This window comes from Triticum urartu, chromosome 7A (assembly GCF_056163025.1).
Source record: "Triticum urartu cultivar PI428250 chromosome 7A, HENAU_Tu73, whole genome shotgun sequence".
Classification (NCBI taxonomy): domain Eukaryota; kingdom Viridiplantae; phylum Streptophyta; class Magnoliopsida; order Poales; family Poaceae; genus Triticum; species Triticum urartu.
Genome location: NC_141879.1, coordinates 580873760 through 580893185, shown reverse-complemented (window position 1 = coordinate 580893185; position 19426 = coordinate 580873760). Strand labels below are relative to the sequence as shown.

The 19426-nt window shown below is 49.9% G+C and overlaps 1 protein-coding gene across 1 annotated transcript; it reads left to right on the top strand.

Moving 5' to 3' along the window:
- Positions 1-16394: 16394 nt before the first annotated feature.
- LOC125527926 (galactan beta-1,4-galactosyltransferase GALS1) lies at positions 16395-19110 on the top strand. Its single transcript, XM_048692427.2, has 2 exons — positions 16395-18078; positions 18437-19110. The coding sequence occupies exons 1-2, from the start codon at positions 16922-16924 to the stop codon at positions 18780-18782; spliced, it is 1503 nt and encodes a 500-aa protein (XP_048548384.2). The 5' UTR covers positions 16395-16921; the 3' UTR covers positions 18783-19110.
- Positions 19111-19426: the final 316 nt, after the last annotated feature.

Genomic DNA, 19426 nt, shown 5'->3' with positions numbered 1-19426 from the left:
CCGCTCTCAGTAACCTTTCAGGATAGACAAACAAAGGATACCACGCATGCACGCACTGTTTAGATGACACTGAAAGTATATACCTGGACAAATGCAGGAAGAATGTGTACCTGGGCCATCGTCGATTTCTTCCGACTAACCATCAATGTCGAAAGAAAGGCAAGCATTTCAAAGGCGAGGCAGATCACCGGAAGAAGCCCGCCATGCGTACCGGTGATCACGTACTTGCTATGGTCAATGATTTACACGTAATATTTGGAAAGGGTCCCGGTGGACTAGCTGTTCCGAATGACGCTGAGGGACACGCACCCATGTGGAAGAAGAAATCTATATTTTGGGACCTACCCTACTGGAAAGACCTAGAGGTCCGCTCTTCAATCGACGTGATGCACGTGACGAAGAACCTTTGCGTGAACCTGCTAGGCTTCTTGGGCGTGTATGGGAAGACAAAAGGTACACCTGAGGCACGGGAGGACCTGCAACGTTTGCACGAAAAAGACGGCATGCCTCCGAAGCAGTATAAAGGTCCTGCCAGCTATGCTCTTACGAAAGAAGAGAAAGAAATCTTCTTTGAATGCCTGCTCAGTATGAAGGTCACGACTGGCTTCTCATCGAATATAAAGGGAATAATAAATATGCCAGAGAAAAAGTTTCAAAACCTAAAGTCTCATGACTGCCACGTGATTATGACGCAACTGCTTCCGGATGCATTGAGGGGGCTTCTACCGGAAAACGTCCGATTAGCCATTGTGAAGCTATGTGCATTCCTCAATGCAATCTCTCAGAAGGTGATCGATCCATAAATCGTACCAAGGCTAAGGAGTGATGTGGCGCAATGTCTTGTCAGTTTTGAGCTAGCGTTCCCACCATCCTTCTTCAATATCATGACGCACGTCCTAGTTCATCTAGTCGACGAGATTGTCATCCTGGGGCCTGTATTTCTACACAATATGTTCCCCTTTGAGAGGTTCATGGGAGTCCTAAAGAAATATGTCCGTAACCACGCTAGGCCAGAAGGAAGCATCTCCATGGGCCATCAAACAGAGGATGTTATCGGGTTTTGTGTTGACTTCATTCCTGGCCTTAAGAAGATAGGTCTCCCTAAATCGCGGTATGAGGGGAGACTGACTGGAAAAGGCACTCTTGGAAGTGACTCAATAATATGCAGGGACGGATATTCTTGGTCTCAAGCACACTACACAGTTCTACAGAACTCTACCTTGGTGACCCTGTATGTCGGTGAACACAAGAACAGTCTACGCTCCAAACACCCGGAGCATTGCGACGACTAGATTACATGTGAACACATCAGGACTTTCAATAGTTGGTTGGAAACACGTCTCAGAGGTGACAACACTATTTGTGATGAGTTGTACTTGTTGTCCAGGGGACCATCTTTGACTGTATTGACTTACAAAGGATACGTGATAAATGGGAATACATTTTACACGATCGCCCAAGATCAAAAGAGCACCAACCAAAACAGCGCTGTCCGCTTTGATGCAGCAACCGAGAGCGGAAAGGACACATATTATGGTTACATAGTGGACATATGGGAACTTGACTACGGACCTAATTTTAAGGTCCCTTTGTGTAAGTGCAAATGGGTCAATCTGTCAGGCGGCGGGGTATAGGTAGACCCACAGTACGGAATGATAACAGTGGATCTGAAAATCTTGGGTACACTGACGAACCGTTCGTCCTAGCCAATGATGTGGCACAGGTTATCTATGTGAAGGACATGTCTACCAAACCGAGAAAAAGAAAAGATAAGGAAGCGAATACATCATACGATGAGCCAAAGCGCCACATAGTTCTATCAGGAAAAAGGGACATCCTGGGAGTGGACGGCAAGACAGACATGTCTAAAGATTATGAAAAGTTTCATGAAATTCCTCCCTTCAATGTCAAGGCTGACCCAAGCATCCTGATAAACGATGAAGATTATCCATGGTTACGGCGCAATAAGCAAATGACACAAGCAAAGAAAAAGTGAAGACTTTCTCCCGCAACTATTATGATGATACCATGCCAACTTTGTAACACACGAGTATGCTACCATTGTCCGTTTTGTACATGCACATGCTATGTGGGTGAAATTATGATACCACGCCAACTTTCAACTTTTTCAGAGTTCATTTTAACTATTCAACTTTATTTTTATAGTAAAGTTAATCACAAACTTGTGATTCACACAAATTTCAAAGAATTCAAATTTTAACTATTCAAATTTGAAAACTAATGGCACTAACAGAAAGTTTATAATTTTTCTAAAACTAATGGCACTAACAGAAAGTTTATAATTTTGCTGACCTAAATCAAAAAGAATTAAAAAAATGCAAAAAACAAAAGAAAATAAATAATGCAAAAAACAAAAAAAACTAGAAAAAGTAAAGTTAATCACAAACTTGTGATTCAAACAAATTTCAAAGAATTCAAATTTTAACTATTCAAATTTGAAAACTAATGGCACTAACGGAAAGTTTATAATTTTTCTAAAACTAATGGCACTAACAGAAAGTTTATAATTTTGCTCCTCGCCCCTGGCCCATGACCATTAGTCCCGGTTTGTGCCACAAACCGAGACTAAAGGGTTGGTCCTCGTTGCGGACAGAGTTTAGTCCCACCTCGCCAACAGAAGGGGGCTCACACCGGTTTATAAGCCCTTCCCTCTCTGCCTTGTTGAGCTCCTCTCAAAGTGAAAATAGATGCCCTAATAGAGAAAAGTTTAACCTAAATTCAGAGTGAATTTCTATGAAATTCTAGGAATTTACTATGAATTTAGGTTGAATTTTCTCTATAAGCGCATCTATTCTCATTTTTTAGTAAGTTAATCACAAACTTGTGATTCACACAAATTTCAAAGAATTCAAATTTTAACTATTCAAATTTGAAAACTAATGGCACTAACAGAAAGTTTATAATTTTTCTAAAACTAATGGCACTAACAGAAAGTTTATAATTTTGCTAACCTAAAAGCAAACAGAATTAAAAAATAAAGCAAAAAAAAAGAAAATCAATAATGCAAAAAACAAATCAAAAAAACAGGAAAAAAAACTATTTTTATAGTAAAGTTAATCACAAAATAAAATAAATAAAGCAACAAAGAAAACAAAGAAACTAAAAAAGTGTTTTCAAATTTGAAAACTAATGGCACTAACAGAAAGTTTATAATTTTTCTAAAACTAAAAGCAAAAAGAATAAAAAAATAAAGCAAAAAACAAAAGAAAATAAATAATGCAGAAAACAAAACAAAAAAACTGGAAAAAAATAGTAACAATAAGTATTTTGTTGTAAGTAGAAACAAAATAAAATAAATAAAGCAACAAAGAAAACAAAAAAACAAAAAAAAGTGTTTTCAAATTTGAAAACTAATGGCATTAACAAAAAGTTTATAATTTTTCTAAAACTAAAAGCATAAAGAATTAAAAAATAAAGCAAAAAACAAAAGAAAATAAAATAAATGAAGCAACAAAAAACAAAAAAAAGTGCCACCTACTGGGCCCCCACGGCCTGAATACGACTAGAAACCCATCCAAGGGCCAGGATTCAGGCCCGCAGGAGGCCCAGTAGGCCCACAGGCATAGCAGTGACAATTAGGCCCGTAAGCCTGCAATGGAGAGAAGCTCGAGAGGGGTGCGGCAGTGGGGCTTATAAACCACTGCGCACCCCTCTCGACTAGCGAGGTGGGACTAAACTTTCGACGCCGCAGCAGCACAAGGCCTTTGGTCCCGGTTGGTGGCACCAACCGGGACTAAAGGGGGCATTGGTCACGGTTCGTGGCACCAACCGTGACCAATGCCCCCTTTAGTCCCGGTTGGTGCTACCAACTGGGACCAAAGGCCGCCGCTTCCCGCCCTTTGGGCTGCTGAAAAGAGGCCTTTAGTCCCGGTTGGTGGCACCAACCGGGACTAATGCCCACCTTTAGTCCCGGTTGCTGCCACGAACCGGGACTAAAGGCTCTGCTATATAAGTCCACACTTAGGAAATTTTCACTCTCATCTTGTAGTTGCCGCCCCCGACGACGCCGACGCCGCCCGCCCCGGCCCGCCCCCGTCGTCGCCGTCGCCCGCGCCCCTGCCCCGACGCGCGCCGCCTCGGCCCGCCCCCATCACCGTCGCCCGCGTCCCTGCCCCGACGCGCGCCGCCCCGGCCCACCCTTGCCGTCGCCCGCGCCGGCCCCTTCCCCGATGCCCGCCGTCGCCGTCGCCCGCGCCCCCTACCCCAAGCGCGCATCCACTGCCCCGTCGCCATCCTCGCCGCCGACCCCGCGGTCCTCCTGGTCCGGCCGGCGCCCTCCCTAGCTAGCATTTTTTCATATATATATGCTTTTTTTTCTTATATATGCTTGTTATATATATATATATATATATATATATATATATATTCTCTGTGTATATATATGTTCATGTATACATGCAAAAGATAGTTTTTTAGAAAAATTGGGATTTTTTTTTGTTCATAGAATTTTTTGGTGATATTAATTATTGTAAATATGCAAATGTTTGTATATTCATATGACCAATGAATTAGGCAATACTACTTCATGTATTTTTAAGAAGGAAGAAGAAGAAAAAGAATGAGAGGAAAAAGGAAATAAGAAGAGGAAGAAAGGAGAAGAAGAGGGGAGAGGAAGACGAGGAGAAATAAATAAGAAGAAGAAAAAGAAGAAGAAGAAGAAGAGGATAAGAAGAAAGGAATAGAGGAGAAGAAGAGAAAAATAGAATATATATTCTATTTTCTCTTTTCTCCTCTATTCCTTTCTTCTTCTCCTCTTTTTTTCTTCTTTTTTCCATGTATATATGTATGTGGCTATGTATGTATAGATGGATAGCATTTTTTCCATGTATGTATGTCATTCTCGATATACCCCCTCCCCGTTAACTTCGACAGGAGGGGGGTCGATATAACCCTCCCCGATAACTTCGACATGAGGGGGGGTCGATATACCCCCTCCCTGATAACTTCGACATGAGGGGGGATCGAGAACTAGTTTAGGGGGTCGAGGGTTGAGAACTAGTTTAGGGGGTCAAGAGTCGAGAACGTCGGACATTCATGAGAGAGGCGAGGAAGAAGGGGAAGAAGAGGGAGAAGAAGAGGAGAGGAAGAAGAGGAAGTCTTCTCCTCTATTCTTTCTTCTCTTCTTTTTTCTTCTTCTTCCTATATGTATTAGTTTTTTTTTATTTAGGTTGTTAATTAGTAGATATTAATTTTGTTCATATATGTATGGATGCATGTGATATGTATGTATGTATGTATGTATGTATGTATGTATGTATGTATCGGGTATGTCATTGTCGATATACCCCCTACCCGATAACTTCGACATGAGGGGGTCGAGAGGGGGTCTAGGGTCGCCGAGGGGTCGAGGGTCGTCGAACATGAGAGGAAGAAGAGGATAAAATCTCCTCTATTCTTTCTTCTCCTCTTTTTTTCTTCTTCTTCCTCTTTTTTTATCGGGAACGAGGGTCGTCGAGGGTTAGGGTCGCCGAGCGGTAGAGGAAACCCTAAATAGCAAGTATCGTCGATGTGAGATACATGTGGCCGTCGGTGTCGGACACTACATCCACGTCCCACAAGTGACGTGGGCGTCGAAGCCCGCGTCACTTGTGGGACGTGGATGTACTGTCCGACACCGACGGCCACATGTATCTCACACCCACGATACTTGCTATTTAGGGTTTCCTCTACCGCTCGGTGACCCTCGACGACCCTCGTTCCCGATAAAAAAAGAGGAAGAAGAAGAAAAAAAGAGGAGAAGAAAGAATAGAGGAGTTCTTACTCCTCTATTCTTTCTTCTCCTCTTTTTTTTTCTTCCTCTTCTTTTTTTATCCTTGAAGCGTTGTCGAGGCCACCCCAAATCCTAGAGAAGCAGCGTCGAGGCCACCCCAAACCCTAGAGAAGCATCGTCGAGGCCACTAATTAATATTAGTTCTACGTTTGCCACTAATATATCCATCTGTCATGTTTGAATAATAATTGCCATGTTGTCAATATTTGTAGAAACTATGGACACCGCCCGAGACGAAGTACAAGAAGAGTTGTTGGGGGACATAATCGCACGAGGAAGTGATGCCGTCTGCTCGTTGTTTCTCAACGACACCGATGGTCTGGAAGCAGCTGGCTATGATTATGATGGCTCCGATGACCTAATGCCGGTGCAAGAAGGAGACCGTGAGGACGGCTCCGGTGACCCAATGCCGGTGCAAGAAGGAGACCGTGATGACGTCTCCGGTGACCGAACCGAGTCCGGCCAGGTATATATATTAGTTAAGCTTCTGCTGACTAGCTAATTGATGCATTCATTGTTCTGGTATGTACACATATTAATTAAGTCTTTATTCTTTTTTCTAGCCCTCTGGATCGAGCACAACTTCGGTAAAGAGACGAGGCCCGAAGAAAAAGTTGAGCTCGGATGAAAAGTTTGAGATCATAGCAATCGCGCCCGACGGCCAACCGATTGAACCCCTCCGGACAAAGAGCGCATTTGTTGCTCAGTGCGGGGTTTTGGTTAGGAGCAAGATCCCGATCAGCATCCAGCAATGGTTAAAGCCGGCTACAGAAGACCCTGAGGTGTCTTATGTCAATGATATGCAGAAAAATGATCTTTGGACTGAGCTGAAGTCAAATTTCACCCTACCGCCAGAGGATGATCCGGAGAAGCCATTTAAAGAGCAATTAATCAAGTCTTTTGCTCTTAAGAGAATGGCAGAACTATTCAGGAGGTGGAAGAAAGAGCTGAATAAGTTTGTCAAAAATAGAGAGACACCAGAATTCAAGGGCAGATATGAGAAGATCAGAGATCACTGGCCTGCATTTGTGGCCCACAAGACATCGGAAAGGGTAAGAAGATGTCGGTGACAAACAAGCAAAATGCTGCAAAGAAGAAGCATCACCATCGCACGGGGTCAGGTGGCTACCTCGTAGCCCGGCCTAAGTGGGCCAAGACTGAGAATGATCTAGTTGATAAAGGGATCGAACCAGAGACAATTAACTGGCCAGACCGTTGCCGGACTTGGTTCTTCGGGGCTGGCGGAACCTTGGACCCTGTACCAGGGAAGTGCATTTGGACGAACAATCAAATGGACATACCAGTCAAGAAGCTTCAGTAGTATATCGAAGCAGCGCAGCAAGGGACATTCTTTGCAGACAGAGAGAACGACGAGCTCACAATGGCCCTCGGGAATCCTGAGCACCCTAGACGGACATGAGGCACGCCAGGCTCCATTCCGTGGAAGGTTGGGTTTCCGGACGCAGGCGGTTACAAATGCTAGAAGAGGAGGAAAAAAGTGCAGCAGACCCAAATGCAGGCGCTGCAAGCAAGGATACAAGCGATAGAGGAACGAGAAGCAAATCGCAGCAAACGAACTGCCGAAGCTTCCCCCGAAGCTACCCCGCCATCTCAGCGGAGAAGCAGCGTGGCTTCCACCGAGCTGCTTCAGCCGGAGCATGCCTTGACGGCTCCTGCCAGCTATCCCGTGGATGCTATCACAGAGTCTCAAAATTGCCACCTTATGACACAATGGATAAATTTGAAGGTCAAGGCGGCTATTGGCTCTGTTTATCCTACTGAACCCGGCGCAACTTTTCACTGCCGGCCGATTCCACAAGGATATGCTAGGGTGATGGTGGATGAAATAATGGAGGGATTTGAGGACCTCCAGCTTGACCACCCTACCGGTGAAGGGGAGACTAGGCTGGGTTCTGCTCTGAAGACTCCATGCCTATGGCGGAAGGAGCTCATCAACCTTCCGAACTGGACGCCTCCGCCTCCTCCTCCTCCTCCGGCAAGTCAGGGCACTCCGCCTCCTCCACCGCCTCCTCCTCCGGTGAGTCAGGGCACTCCGCCTCCTCCACCGCGTCCTCCTCCGATGAGTGACGAACAGGGCACTCGGCCGACTCCTTCTCCGGCGCGTGGCGGCACTCCGCCTGCGCCGGCGCGCCCGAGCAGCCAGCCTCCTCCTTCTCCGCCTCGTCAGCAAGGGCGGAAGAGACCTGCCGCCGCTCCGGCTGCTCCGGTGCATCGTAGTCCTTCTCCTCTGCCTCGTAAGCAAGTAAAGAAGACAACCACTCCGTCTGCTCTGCCGGCGTCTAGCAATACAGCCAGAGGCAGGAGGAAATACAGATTCGGTCCTTCTCTGAAGACTCCAGAGAAGTTACCATATGAGAGGACCCCGGAGGAGAACACCGAGATCGCACGAGAAGAAGTGAGGAACTACTTTGAAGGGGTGAAAGCAAAGAAACATCCACCTCCGGAGGAGAAGGTAGATCTGGTGAAAGCGAAGCGCACTCTGGCTGCCCTGACAAAACCACCCAAGTCTCCGCCGAAAGGAAACTATGAGCGCATTATTGGAAAGGAATTTACCGAAGCAGAGCGGTCGGGAAGTACTGTCAGTGATCAAAGGCTGAAAGAACGACGAGCTGGGAAATAGATTGCCCAGCTCAGCGAACAAGCGAAGCAATCGTGCCCCTCGCTCAAGGTGCCTAGCGACATCGTCGCTAATGATCCGAGGATGGTGCCCGGTTATAGCAATCTTGGCGATTACCAGCCCGACGATGTACATTATGATTTCATGGAGGTGCAGATACAAAGATACGAGTACGGGAAGCCTCTCGTCAAAGATGAAAGATCTCTATCAACGATGATGCGAAGATTGCATGATTGGTACTTGAAAATCTGCAGAGAGTCTGGGGGGAGGAGTACTTTGTATGTGATAGTTAAAAAGGAGCATGAACTCGTTGGAATTGAACTGTTGCCTGTTCCATTTAAGGAGTTCTTTCAGTTTTTCAATCAATTGGCCCTCGATAAAGCAACGGTCACCTGCTACTATCTGTAAGTAGTACTATTTCTGTCATTAAGTCTCTCTATATAGCTCAGCTCTTTCATTGCATGTATTTATAATCATCCTCACTATATTATGCAGATTGAAGATCGCCGAATTGAAGAAAAGACAAGTCGGTGATATTGGGTTCATTAACACATATCTCATAGACGCAACTGAGGTTAAATTTCATGCCGCAGATACCGAGGCCAACTTGCTACGATCGTTGGTAATAAATGAAAACAAAGATATAATACTCTTTCCTTACAACTTCAAGTGAGTGTTACTGTCTTGTGCGTATTCAGTTTCCCTTATATATTAGTCAAGATTATAGTAATGTAATTGATGAGTTATGCATGCATGTGCAGTTTCCACTATATTCTCCTAGAGATTAAGCTTGAGCAGGGACTAGTAATCGTCTTAGACTCAAGACGAAAAGATCCCCAGGACTATGCGGACATGACTCAAATGCTCAAGAAGTAAGTTAAATCGATCATTATCCACCATATCAACAACTTTGTTCATTTCCTGATATATCAAGTAATTGTTTTCTTTGTCTGGCAGGGTTTGGAAAAAATTCACCAAAAAAGCTCCAGGACTCCCGAAGAAGCTGCAATTTAGACACCCGAAAGTAAGTACTATAGTAGCATGTTCCGCGCATCTCCTATTGATTCAAGCGCTAGTTTCATCAATACCATTTGGCATTCTTGCTTATCAGTTTGATTGACCTCTATTTCTTGTAAAGTGGTTGTGGCAGGAACAAGGGAATGATTTGTGTGGATACTAAGTTTGCGAGTCCATCCGCCACACGACCTGTGAGCGGGGCTACACTGACGAACAATATGAAGTACGTAAATAACAACATTCACAATTTTATTTTATTACCATCATTTGTGTTGAGTTTCATTCATTCATATATATATGTATTGACCCCCTTCTTCAAATTAGATGTTTCGGAAGCGGGATGAACTCCTAGCACCAGCTCGCATGCGAGCAATTCAAGAGGAATTGGCGGCATTCTTTCTTGACCATGTGATCGCTGAAGATGGAGAATACTATGTGGACCATGAGTCCGTATGATTATATTTGTAATAGATAATTATTGTATATATGTAGCCGGTAGTGTCGGATAGATATACGAGAACTTGTTGTTCGACCAATCTCTCGGAGAAGGAGAGGTGGTCGATATCACTTCTCTCTGTATGCATATATGTTCATGACGATCTTCTGTTTCCTTCGTTTGCTTACTAGCTAGCTAGCGTGTCTAGTCCTCTCTATACGTATGTATAGTACGTAGCGTCGACCAAGCACGGACATAAGAGAGGACACTTCTCTCTATTAATTATAGCTAGCTAACACAATATATGAAACACCTAAATTAACCCCCAACCCCCCCCCCCTCCTTAAAAAAAACAAAAACCCCAGCCACAGAAATGCTGACGCGTGGATGCCTATTGGTCCCGGTTGGTGCCACCAACCAGGACCAAAGGCCCTCCTGCCTGGGCTCCGCGCACAGGCCACGTGGAGGCCCACCTGTCCCGGTTCTGGATTGAACCGGGACTAAAGGGACAGGCCATTAGTACCGACCCTTTAGTCCCGGTTCAGGAACCGGGACAAAAGGCCCTTACGAACCAGGACAACAGGCCCTTTTTCTACCAGTGTCTAGATGCATACTCGATAGCGGTCGATGTGTGGAGTAATAGTAGTAGATGCAGGCAGGAGTCGGTCTACTTGTCACGGACGTGATGCCTATATTCATGATCATTGCCTTAGATATCGTCATAATTATACGCTTTTATATCAATGCTCAACAATAATTTGTTTATCCACCGTATATTTTATTTAAAGAGAGAAGCCTCTAGTGAAACCTATGGCCCCCGGATTTATTTTCCATCATTTATTTTCAGATCTATAAACTAAAAAACCCAAAAATACCTTGCTGCAATTTATTTATATTTACTTAAGTTTGCTCTTTTATTTATCTTTTATACCTATCTCTATCAAATCTCACTCTTGTTCGTGACCGTGAAGGGATTGGCAACCTCTTTTTCGTGTCGTGTGCAACAGTTTGTTAGTTTGTGCAGGTGCATATATTAGGGACTTGCTTGTGCCTCATACTGGATTAATACATTGGTTCTTAACTGAGGGAAATACTTATCTCTACTTTGCTATATCATTCTATCCTCTTCAAAGGAAAAATAAACGCAAGCTCAAGAAGTAGCAGGGCGCCACCGATCCGAGCCGCCTCACAGCGAGCAGGCAGCACCGACCAGATCAGATCTATCCGGACGCTAGACCACGGATGACGCCGACCCGTCCACCAGGCCTTCCGTGTCGCCGCCGATCCGAGGTCAGATGGCACGTCATCGCAGATCCATCGCTGTCGCCAAACACAGCCAACGCCGCTGCACCCGCAGCCATTGCCGCTCGAGGAAAAGTCAGATGTCGCACCGCTGTTGGTCAAGGTAGCGACGCCCGCCACGCCGCCAAGGCTAGATCGGCCGCGCCTCCTCACGCCGCGGGGCTCTGCACCATCCCCATGGTGCAGGAGAGAGGGAGGCCCCCGCCACCATCATCGGCCCCCGGGCTAAAGGCCGACGGCGTCCTTCGGCGGCGCCGATGGGAGGCAGGGAAGGAAGGAGAGCCCCCGGCGGCTAGGGTTTCGTCCCCACCCGAGTCGCCTGAGTGGGGGCAATGCGGGGGGCGTGGCTCTTGATGAGTATGCACGAGAAGATGTTGGTTGAACTCCCTTTAGTGTTAGCCTTTGTTTTTTTCCTTTTTCTTCTCTCTCCCTGTATCATACTTTTTGATTAATAAAAATACATCGTAGAACAATCCTTATGTGGTTTCTGGATCAATAAGAAAAAAGAACATAGGTCAGTTTTTGTTTCTACCATGAATCATTTGCATAATGAGGTTTGGTAGTAGTTTGAAATTTTCATGTGAACACAAGGATAAAAACTTTGCAAAAGGTATGTGCATCATAACGGCAGGCTACAATTTGGACAACTAAATTTGGGTCGACCGCTTCTCCGGTTGGACCGATGGTGACCGACCCCTGACCCAATTTTCTTATAAAACCGACCTAAAAAAATCCATCAACCTTAAAATTATGGGCCAACTCAATATCTTAATAGGCAAGAGCAACTCCAACGCGCCGACCCATTTCGTCCGGGCTCGTCCATTTGGGTCGGCGCGGATAGAAAAGTCGGTCGCGCCGACCTAAACGGACGCATGTCTACTTTTCGTCCTCCTGCAGACCCATTTTCGGCCATTTTTGAGCCGGATTTGCGTCGGCGCAGACACGAGACGGACGCGCGCGCCCCCTACTCCCCCCTGGCCCGCTGGTCGGTGGCAGCCTCCACCATTTTCCCCAAAACCCTCCCTCCCGCGCGCGCTCCCACCACTTGCCATGGACGCCGACCTCAATGCCGCCGCCGGCCTCGCCTCCCTCGCCTCGTCCGGCATCACGTCCGCCCCTCTGGCAAAGGCAAGCCTCGCGCCCCCGCCAAGACCGCCGCCGCGTCCAAGCCGAAGAAGAAGTTGAAGGCCGACGAGTGGGCAAGGGAGTCGGCGAAGAGAAAGGGTCCGAGGCACGCGGCGGACGCGAGGGAGGAAGCTCTCGCGGCGGCCGCCGTCACCGCCGCGACGCAGCAGGAGGCCACCAACGCCTGCGCCGCAGAGGCAACGAAGGAGGCACTAATGTACCTAGGGTTAAACCCTGGCCAGCACGGCCTCGTCAACGCCACCGTGGCCGCGACCAGCACCGGCTCATCTGCATTTCCTCGGATGGTGCTGTCTGACTGCCCCGCGCGTCGGCGACGCAACCTATGCCCGACTTCCACGTCTACCCCGCAGGCCTTCCGACTCTCCGGGGAGTGCTCGCTCGAGGTGAGCGTGGTGGCACCCTCCACGCCCGCGCCCGCGCCCATCAACCTCAACGCCACACTGATGGCCGGTGGCTCGTCTTCCAGAGGGGCAAGGATACGCGTGCGGCAGATGTCAGCGGACATGCTGTCGGGCGCACGCAACCTGTTCAACGGAATGTCGCGCCCTCCGGCGATGATGACTACGTGCAGAACATCATCTTCGAGGGTGGTGTGCCGGCCGCTGGCGGTGCCGCCGGGGCTGGCTACGATCCCGACGAGACACAAAGCCAGGACGGTCGAGGGCCGTTCACGCCATCCACAATTGATCAAGATCAGGTCGCCTTCATGCATGATCAGGTCGGCATGGACCTGGACGGCTTCCCGCTCGACCACGAGTTTCCAGAGGACTACGGTCTCGAGGAAGAGGATGAGTTGGACATCGAAGGGGAGCCTTTGTTCGAGGACGAGCTTGCCAACCAAGCCGCTGGGGGGAAGCCGAAGCGCAAGAGCAGGCGGACGAAGGCGTATACGGCGGTCGAGGACAAACTTCTTTGTGAGTGTTGAAGGGACATTGGGCAAGACCCCAAGATCAGCGTCGAACAAAAGGCATCAACCTTTTGGACTCGTGTCCATCGTGAGTTCCATGAGCGCAAGAAGTTTCCACCGTACCAAATGCAAAGCACGCGCGGATGGGTGTCCATTTCAAATCGTTGGGAGGTGATCCAATAAGAGTGCAATAAGTTTTGTGCCACTCTTGAGAGCATAGGGGGGAGAAGGCCGTGGAAGAGGAAGACGGCGAGAAGCCACGACCGCGAGGGAAGATCAACTCCAAGAAGGAGGACAAGCGGGATGCGGCGTCGAACGCCTTGATCGCAAGCGTGGAAGGCATGATGACCAAAAAGGATTCGAGGGAGGAGGAGCGCCGGGATACAAGGAAGAACAAATGAACACCTTCATGAAGATCCAAAGGAGGAGGCTTGAGATGGACACGGAGAAGCAAGCGGGGATGCTTGAGATGAAGGCGGAGAAGCAAATCAAGATGCTAGAGATCGAGGCCGCCAATGCCAAGACCAAGGCGAAAGAAGTGGCTCTCGCGAGCATGGTGACGGGGGAGATCATGAAGATGGATCTCAACACCGTGTCGCCAAGGAAGAGGTCGTGGTTCGAGAAGATGCAGGCCGACATGCTCAAGTTTGCCGGCGAGTGATCTATGACGGTGAGCGCCATCCTTTTTGTATGCCGGCAAGTGTGCTGGCATGATCACGGCCGCGATGGCGTGGTCGACCTCTCCCATCCCTTTTTTGTGTGATGGGAAGTGCGCCAACTGAACTGCTTGTTGTTTTTCTGAAGCTGGCATTGTATGCCGATGCCGGCATGAACTTCGGGCGACGACATGGCCACTGGCTTAATCTATGACCGTGGGTCTTTTTTGAATTTTGCGTGTGGACATGAAATAGGTCGCGACCATTGGACGCACCGTCGACTCAAATTTTAAAAAGAATGAACGTCGAGCGGGCGGCCGACCCAAACGGATGAAAAATGGACAAATCCGTCGTCCATTTAGGTCGGCGCGTTGGAGTTGCTCTAACGTCGGTCGGCTCATTCCAATCGTGACCGGCAACTGTATGTTCATCTCGACTGAAAACGGTGCCAGGACTGGCCGTGCCTCCACGTGAAAACAAGGTCTAGCCTCTTGGTCTCTTGTTCGTCTCACTGCAAAGGGAGCCGATCCAAGGCGAGGCCCCTATATATCCTTTCCAAGATCCTGTACGCCGCGCGCCATGGACATGATCCATCACCCACCGGGTTCTCGCCGCCGTGCTGCGTGTACTGGCACAGAGCAGTGATTGGCCCGGCCAGTTCAGGCACTCCTCTCCAAGCCCAATACGTGAAGCGGGCAGCTGTATAAACGAACGTGGACAGTGCAGTTGCAGAAATGCATTACTGTGTAGTACCACTCCCTACTAGCTCCATCTCTTTCCTGAGCAGTTCTTCCTAACAAAACCACGTACGCTTTATCTTTTCATTAAAGGGTGGCCCTAAAACAACCTGCCGGCGCCATGGCAGGAGGTAGGTTCACTCAAGTCTATTTTAAGCTCTTGCCCCTTCAATGCCGATTCAATCTCAACGTCGCTGGAGGGAGCAGATAGTAGCTTTTTGGAGATGGGAGCAGCAAGTTGCACTAGCTAGGCTAGAGCTGAGCTCCGATCCTCAGTTCCTGCTCTTGGTTCATTGGTTCTACGGACTCAAATGTGATTGCACCACTTGTTGACTTGTTGTCTTGTTGATCACTGGCGTTCAATGAGCTCAACTTTGAACCGATTAAGCTACTACAAACACTGTTTACTCAAGAGCTTACTACTGCAGAGAATCAGCTTTAGACCCTGCGCGTGCTTGCCTAACAAATACTGTATGCCGAGAAAATGCACCATTTTATGGGCACAAACACGCACTCTAGTAGTGCTACTATTGCAATTCCAGACAAGGAAAGGATCGCCGTGAACCGTGGACGCGTGTCTAGGTTGGCATTTTCTTGCACGCACGGGCCAGTCAAGACTAAAGAGTCAAGACAGAGAGCTGTTGGGCTATCACATCCAGCCGGCTCGCGTGCACTCCTGCGCTAGCTTCCACTGTTTCCAGCGTATGATTGGCCCATTGCGTCCGATTTTCTCTGAGTCGAACCTGCGCCGCACACAACCTTATTACGGCCAAGGCATTTCCAAACGGGCCAAGGCATTTCAGAAATAGCACTCGTATCCAATCATTGAGATTGATATATGGGCGGCCATAAACGTCGAGCAAAAATAGCCACTTCTTTTCCGGAAATAAGCGCAACCCATCATGACAAAAATCAATCCGTTTCGCCTTTGCAGAAATTATGTAAATATTGTTTCTAGAGCACCCAGCTTTTACTCCGAATCATCAGCGAAGTTACAATCATGCCGAATACACAGTGCTAGAAATCCTGGGACCCGGTCAAGCCACACACACACAGGCACCGGATTAGCGGGTGGCGCAGGTTTTGCAGTTACGTGGGCTGCATGCCGTATCCGTTGAAGAGACGCTTTCATTCATTCCCCAACGGCTGCACCACCGAAAACGACCAGAGCTAGTAGCAAAAGCCAAAGCCATTCCGCATCCGGCTATCCGGTGGACGCGTGCATGCCATGCATGCGCTCGCCGAGGCGATAGAAGGAACGGCATGCACGCATCGCGTCACCTGTGCAAACAGGTCTAGAGCCCATCCGAGCAGGCCGACGTGCGCCGCTGAAAATGGAGTCTGATTACGCTTGGAACGGAAGGCTCCGCCACTTATTCGCTCACCCTTTTTGCCCATGGCGCAACTGCCTCGCTCGTCATCGACCGGGTGATCCGATCCGCTGGGTGGCGCGGGCCTGGGACGTGGTGACCGCCGGCACGGCACGCGCGGCAGGCACGACGGTCTCGTACTCGTACACGCACGATCGGAGGCGGCCTCGTGCGTGTGCTGCAGACATCCACGTCCGTGCCGGATCCGGGTAGCCAGAGCCACGCGTGGCCCGTCCTCGCTGCCATGGCGTTTCCCATGGTGACACCTGTTGGTTCGCGCCGGTCGAGCGCCCATGCCGCACTGCACCCGCGCACGAGCGTGGTGTCAGAGGGATACGACCGTTGGATGGATAGGGCCGGGGGTACGGTGCGGGCGTGAATTGGCACTTTTTGTTTTATAGAGAGGGAGAGAGATTCGTTAATTGGGGCTTCGTGCCACCGAAAGGTGGCAGCAGGTTCGGCAAGCACGAGAAGGAGCTAGCACCACGAGCACCCAACAAAATGTCCTAGCATCAAGCCGGGAGCTTCGAATATCAATTCGAATAGCGACAGACAGTGACGAACTCGAGGTTACTATTGATGAACCAGCCCAGCATTGAGCCTCAAGCACACCGGGCTCGACGCTGGCCGGAGCTGCAGTAGTAGCATGTTTCTTACCGTGGCCAGTAAACGAGGCCACCCAGAAACATTCCAAAAACGATGAGAGCAGCGGCGCCGACGCCGAGACCCGTGCTCCGTGTCCGGCACACAGGATACGGTGACGCCATCAATTCCTCGCGTACTCTCTGCCGTACCGTAAAAAGGGAGGCTAATTAATCCGCCAACGGGGTCTCGCCTCGCGTAATCCTCAGCGCCGCTGCTCCCACACTCCCTCGCACTCATTGCTCCCCATCCGCAGCAGGCAGGGGCGACCGGGCGAGAATGCGGAGCGAGGCGGCCGGCGGCGGCATTGCGGCTGGCCCTCCGGCCCCCGCGCTGCTCTGCTCCGACCTCAAGCCCTTCCTCGCCGCGCTCACCGCGCTCACGCTCCTCGCCGCCGCCTGGCAGCTCCGCCCCTACCACTCCCTGCTCGCCACCCCGTTCTCCCTCTGCCCGGACCCGCCGCGCTCGCTCGCCGTCTCCGGCAAGGCGTCCAGCTCCGACTCCAACGCATCCTCCTCGTCGCCGAAGCAGGAGCGGGAAAGGTCCAGGCCTGACCCGAACAGGCGGGAGTTCCGCGCGGTGGGCAGCGCGGCGGCGCTGTTCGTGCAGATGGGCGCGTACCGCGGCGGGCCGTACACCTTCGCCGTCGTCGGGCTCGCGTCCAAGCCGGTCCACGTCTACGGCAAGCCCTGGTTCCGCTGCGAGTGGGTGCCCAACGCCGGCGCCGCCAACGTCAGCGCCTCGCGGCCGATGCGCGCGGCCAACACGTACCACATGCTCCCGGACTGGGGCTACGGCCGGGTGTACACGGTCGTGGTGGTGAACTGCACCTTCTCGACGCCCCCCAACGCCGACAATGCGGGGGGCAGGCTGGTGCTCAACGCCTACTACGGCGCGTCCCCGGCGCGGTACGAGCGGGTCGAGGCGCTGGAGGAGGCGCCGGGGAGCTACGACGAGGCGGCGTTCCGGCCGCCGCACAGGTACGACTACCTCTACTGCGGCTCGTCGCTGTACGGCGACCTCAGCGCGGCGCGGGTGCGGGAGTGGATGGCGTACCACGCGCGCTTCTTCGGCCCCCGCTCGCACTTCGTCTTCCACGACGCCGGCGGCGTCGGCCCCGCCGTGCGCGCGGCGCTGGAGCCCTGGGTGCGCGCCGGCCGCGCCACGCTGCAGGACGTGCGCGCCCAGGCCGACTACGACGGCTGGTACCACAACCAGTTCCTCGTCGTCAACGACTGCCTCCACCGGTACCGCCACGCCGCCAGGTGGACCTTCTTCTTCGACGTCGACGAGTACATCTTCCTGCCCGACGGCCGGACGCTCGACGGCGTGCTCGCCGAGCTCGACCCCTACACGCAGTTCACCATCGAGCAGAACCCCATGTCGAGCAGGCTGTGCGCGCGGGGCGCCAACGATTCCGAGGCCGACTACTCCAAGTAGGTGACCGTTTCCTGCACAGAGTTTGTTTAGCTTAGTGGACAAATGTTACTCCTTTTTCGCAAACCAAAATTGCTGCATCGTTTGGATTTGGCATGTTGATGTGACATTTTTTGCACTGGAATTACCCAATTAGGAACTTTCATGTGTCATTTTCCATCGACTAAAAGTGCCCATTTGGTCATAATGTTGCTTCTAAAGATTCCGAATTCGTGGTATATCTGAAATGTACCACGAATTTGAGTGTTCTTGGTTTTCATTTCCCATGCAGTCCTAGTTGTGTTACTTGTTTTACATTTGTCAAAATGCATGGTGTATATGTGAAAGACTGACTCCTCTTGCTCTCCATTTTTGCAGACAATGGGGGTTTGAGAAGCTGGTGTTCCGGAATTCGATCACCGGGGTGAGGCGCGACAGGAAGTACGCGATCCAGGCCAAGAACGCATACGCCACGGGCGTGCACATGTCCGAGAACGTTATCGGCAACACCACTCACAAGACGGAGCACCTCATCCGGTACTACCACTACCACAACACCATCAACGTTCCCGGCGAGTTATGCCGCGAGCTTGTGCCGGTGCCGCCGAAAGGTGGCGTGATGTGGTCCGAGAAGACGCCCTGGTACCACGACGACAGCATGAAGCGCCTCGCGAACGCGGTGCGGGAGTTCGAGAAGAGAACCATTGGCAATGTGGGTGTGTGAATATGGCATGAGCATGACAAAACATCAGAGAACGGACTGGTGTATAGCATTCCTGTTGGCCGTCCATGAAGCTTGGCAGGGGCATCCCTCATGTTGTGAATGTGAACCTAACAAACAGCTCATGATTTGGAGCTTGTGAGGTGATAGAGATGGGAGGAAAGCGAAACCGCAACCCGGACGGCATGGCAGATTGTGTGCTACTGCAACAACCCTGGTGTCAATCTGCAAAGGTGAGAATTTTGTATAGAGAAGATAGACATCCTCATCCGTGTAAATCTCATTGTTGAATTGTTCTCAGTCATAATTCATTGCATTCCATTCGCTTAAAGCACCAAGTTGATGATAGCTTCGTTCATCGATGATGATGATGATGCATTTCTAAGATTAGATTGTTGCACCTTGCGGCTTCCTTTGTTGACTATATATGCCGCGACAGTATAAACTGTTCTAGCAGCCCCAAATTTTGTTGGATCGCCAAGTTCATGCTTAAAGCTTACCAGCTGAATAAATCGGCCGTTTTGTCGCCGGATATTGGAAAAATTCGTGTTGCAGGGGTGTGAAAGGTGATGGAGATCAGCATGGCTCTGAAATTTCTTGCGCCAAACTCCTAAAGTCACCAAGCAGTGCCATGAATTCTGTAGCTA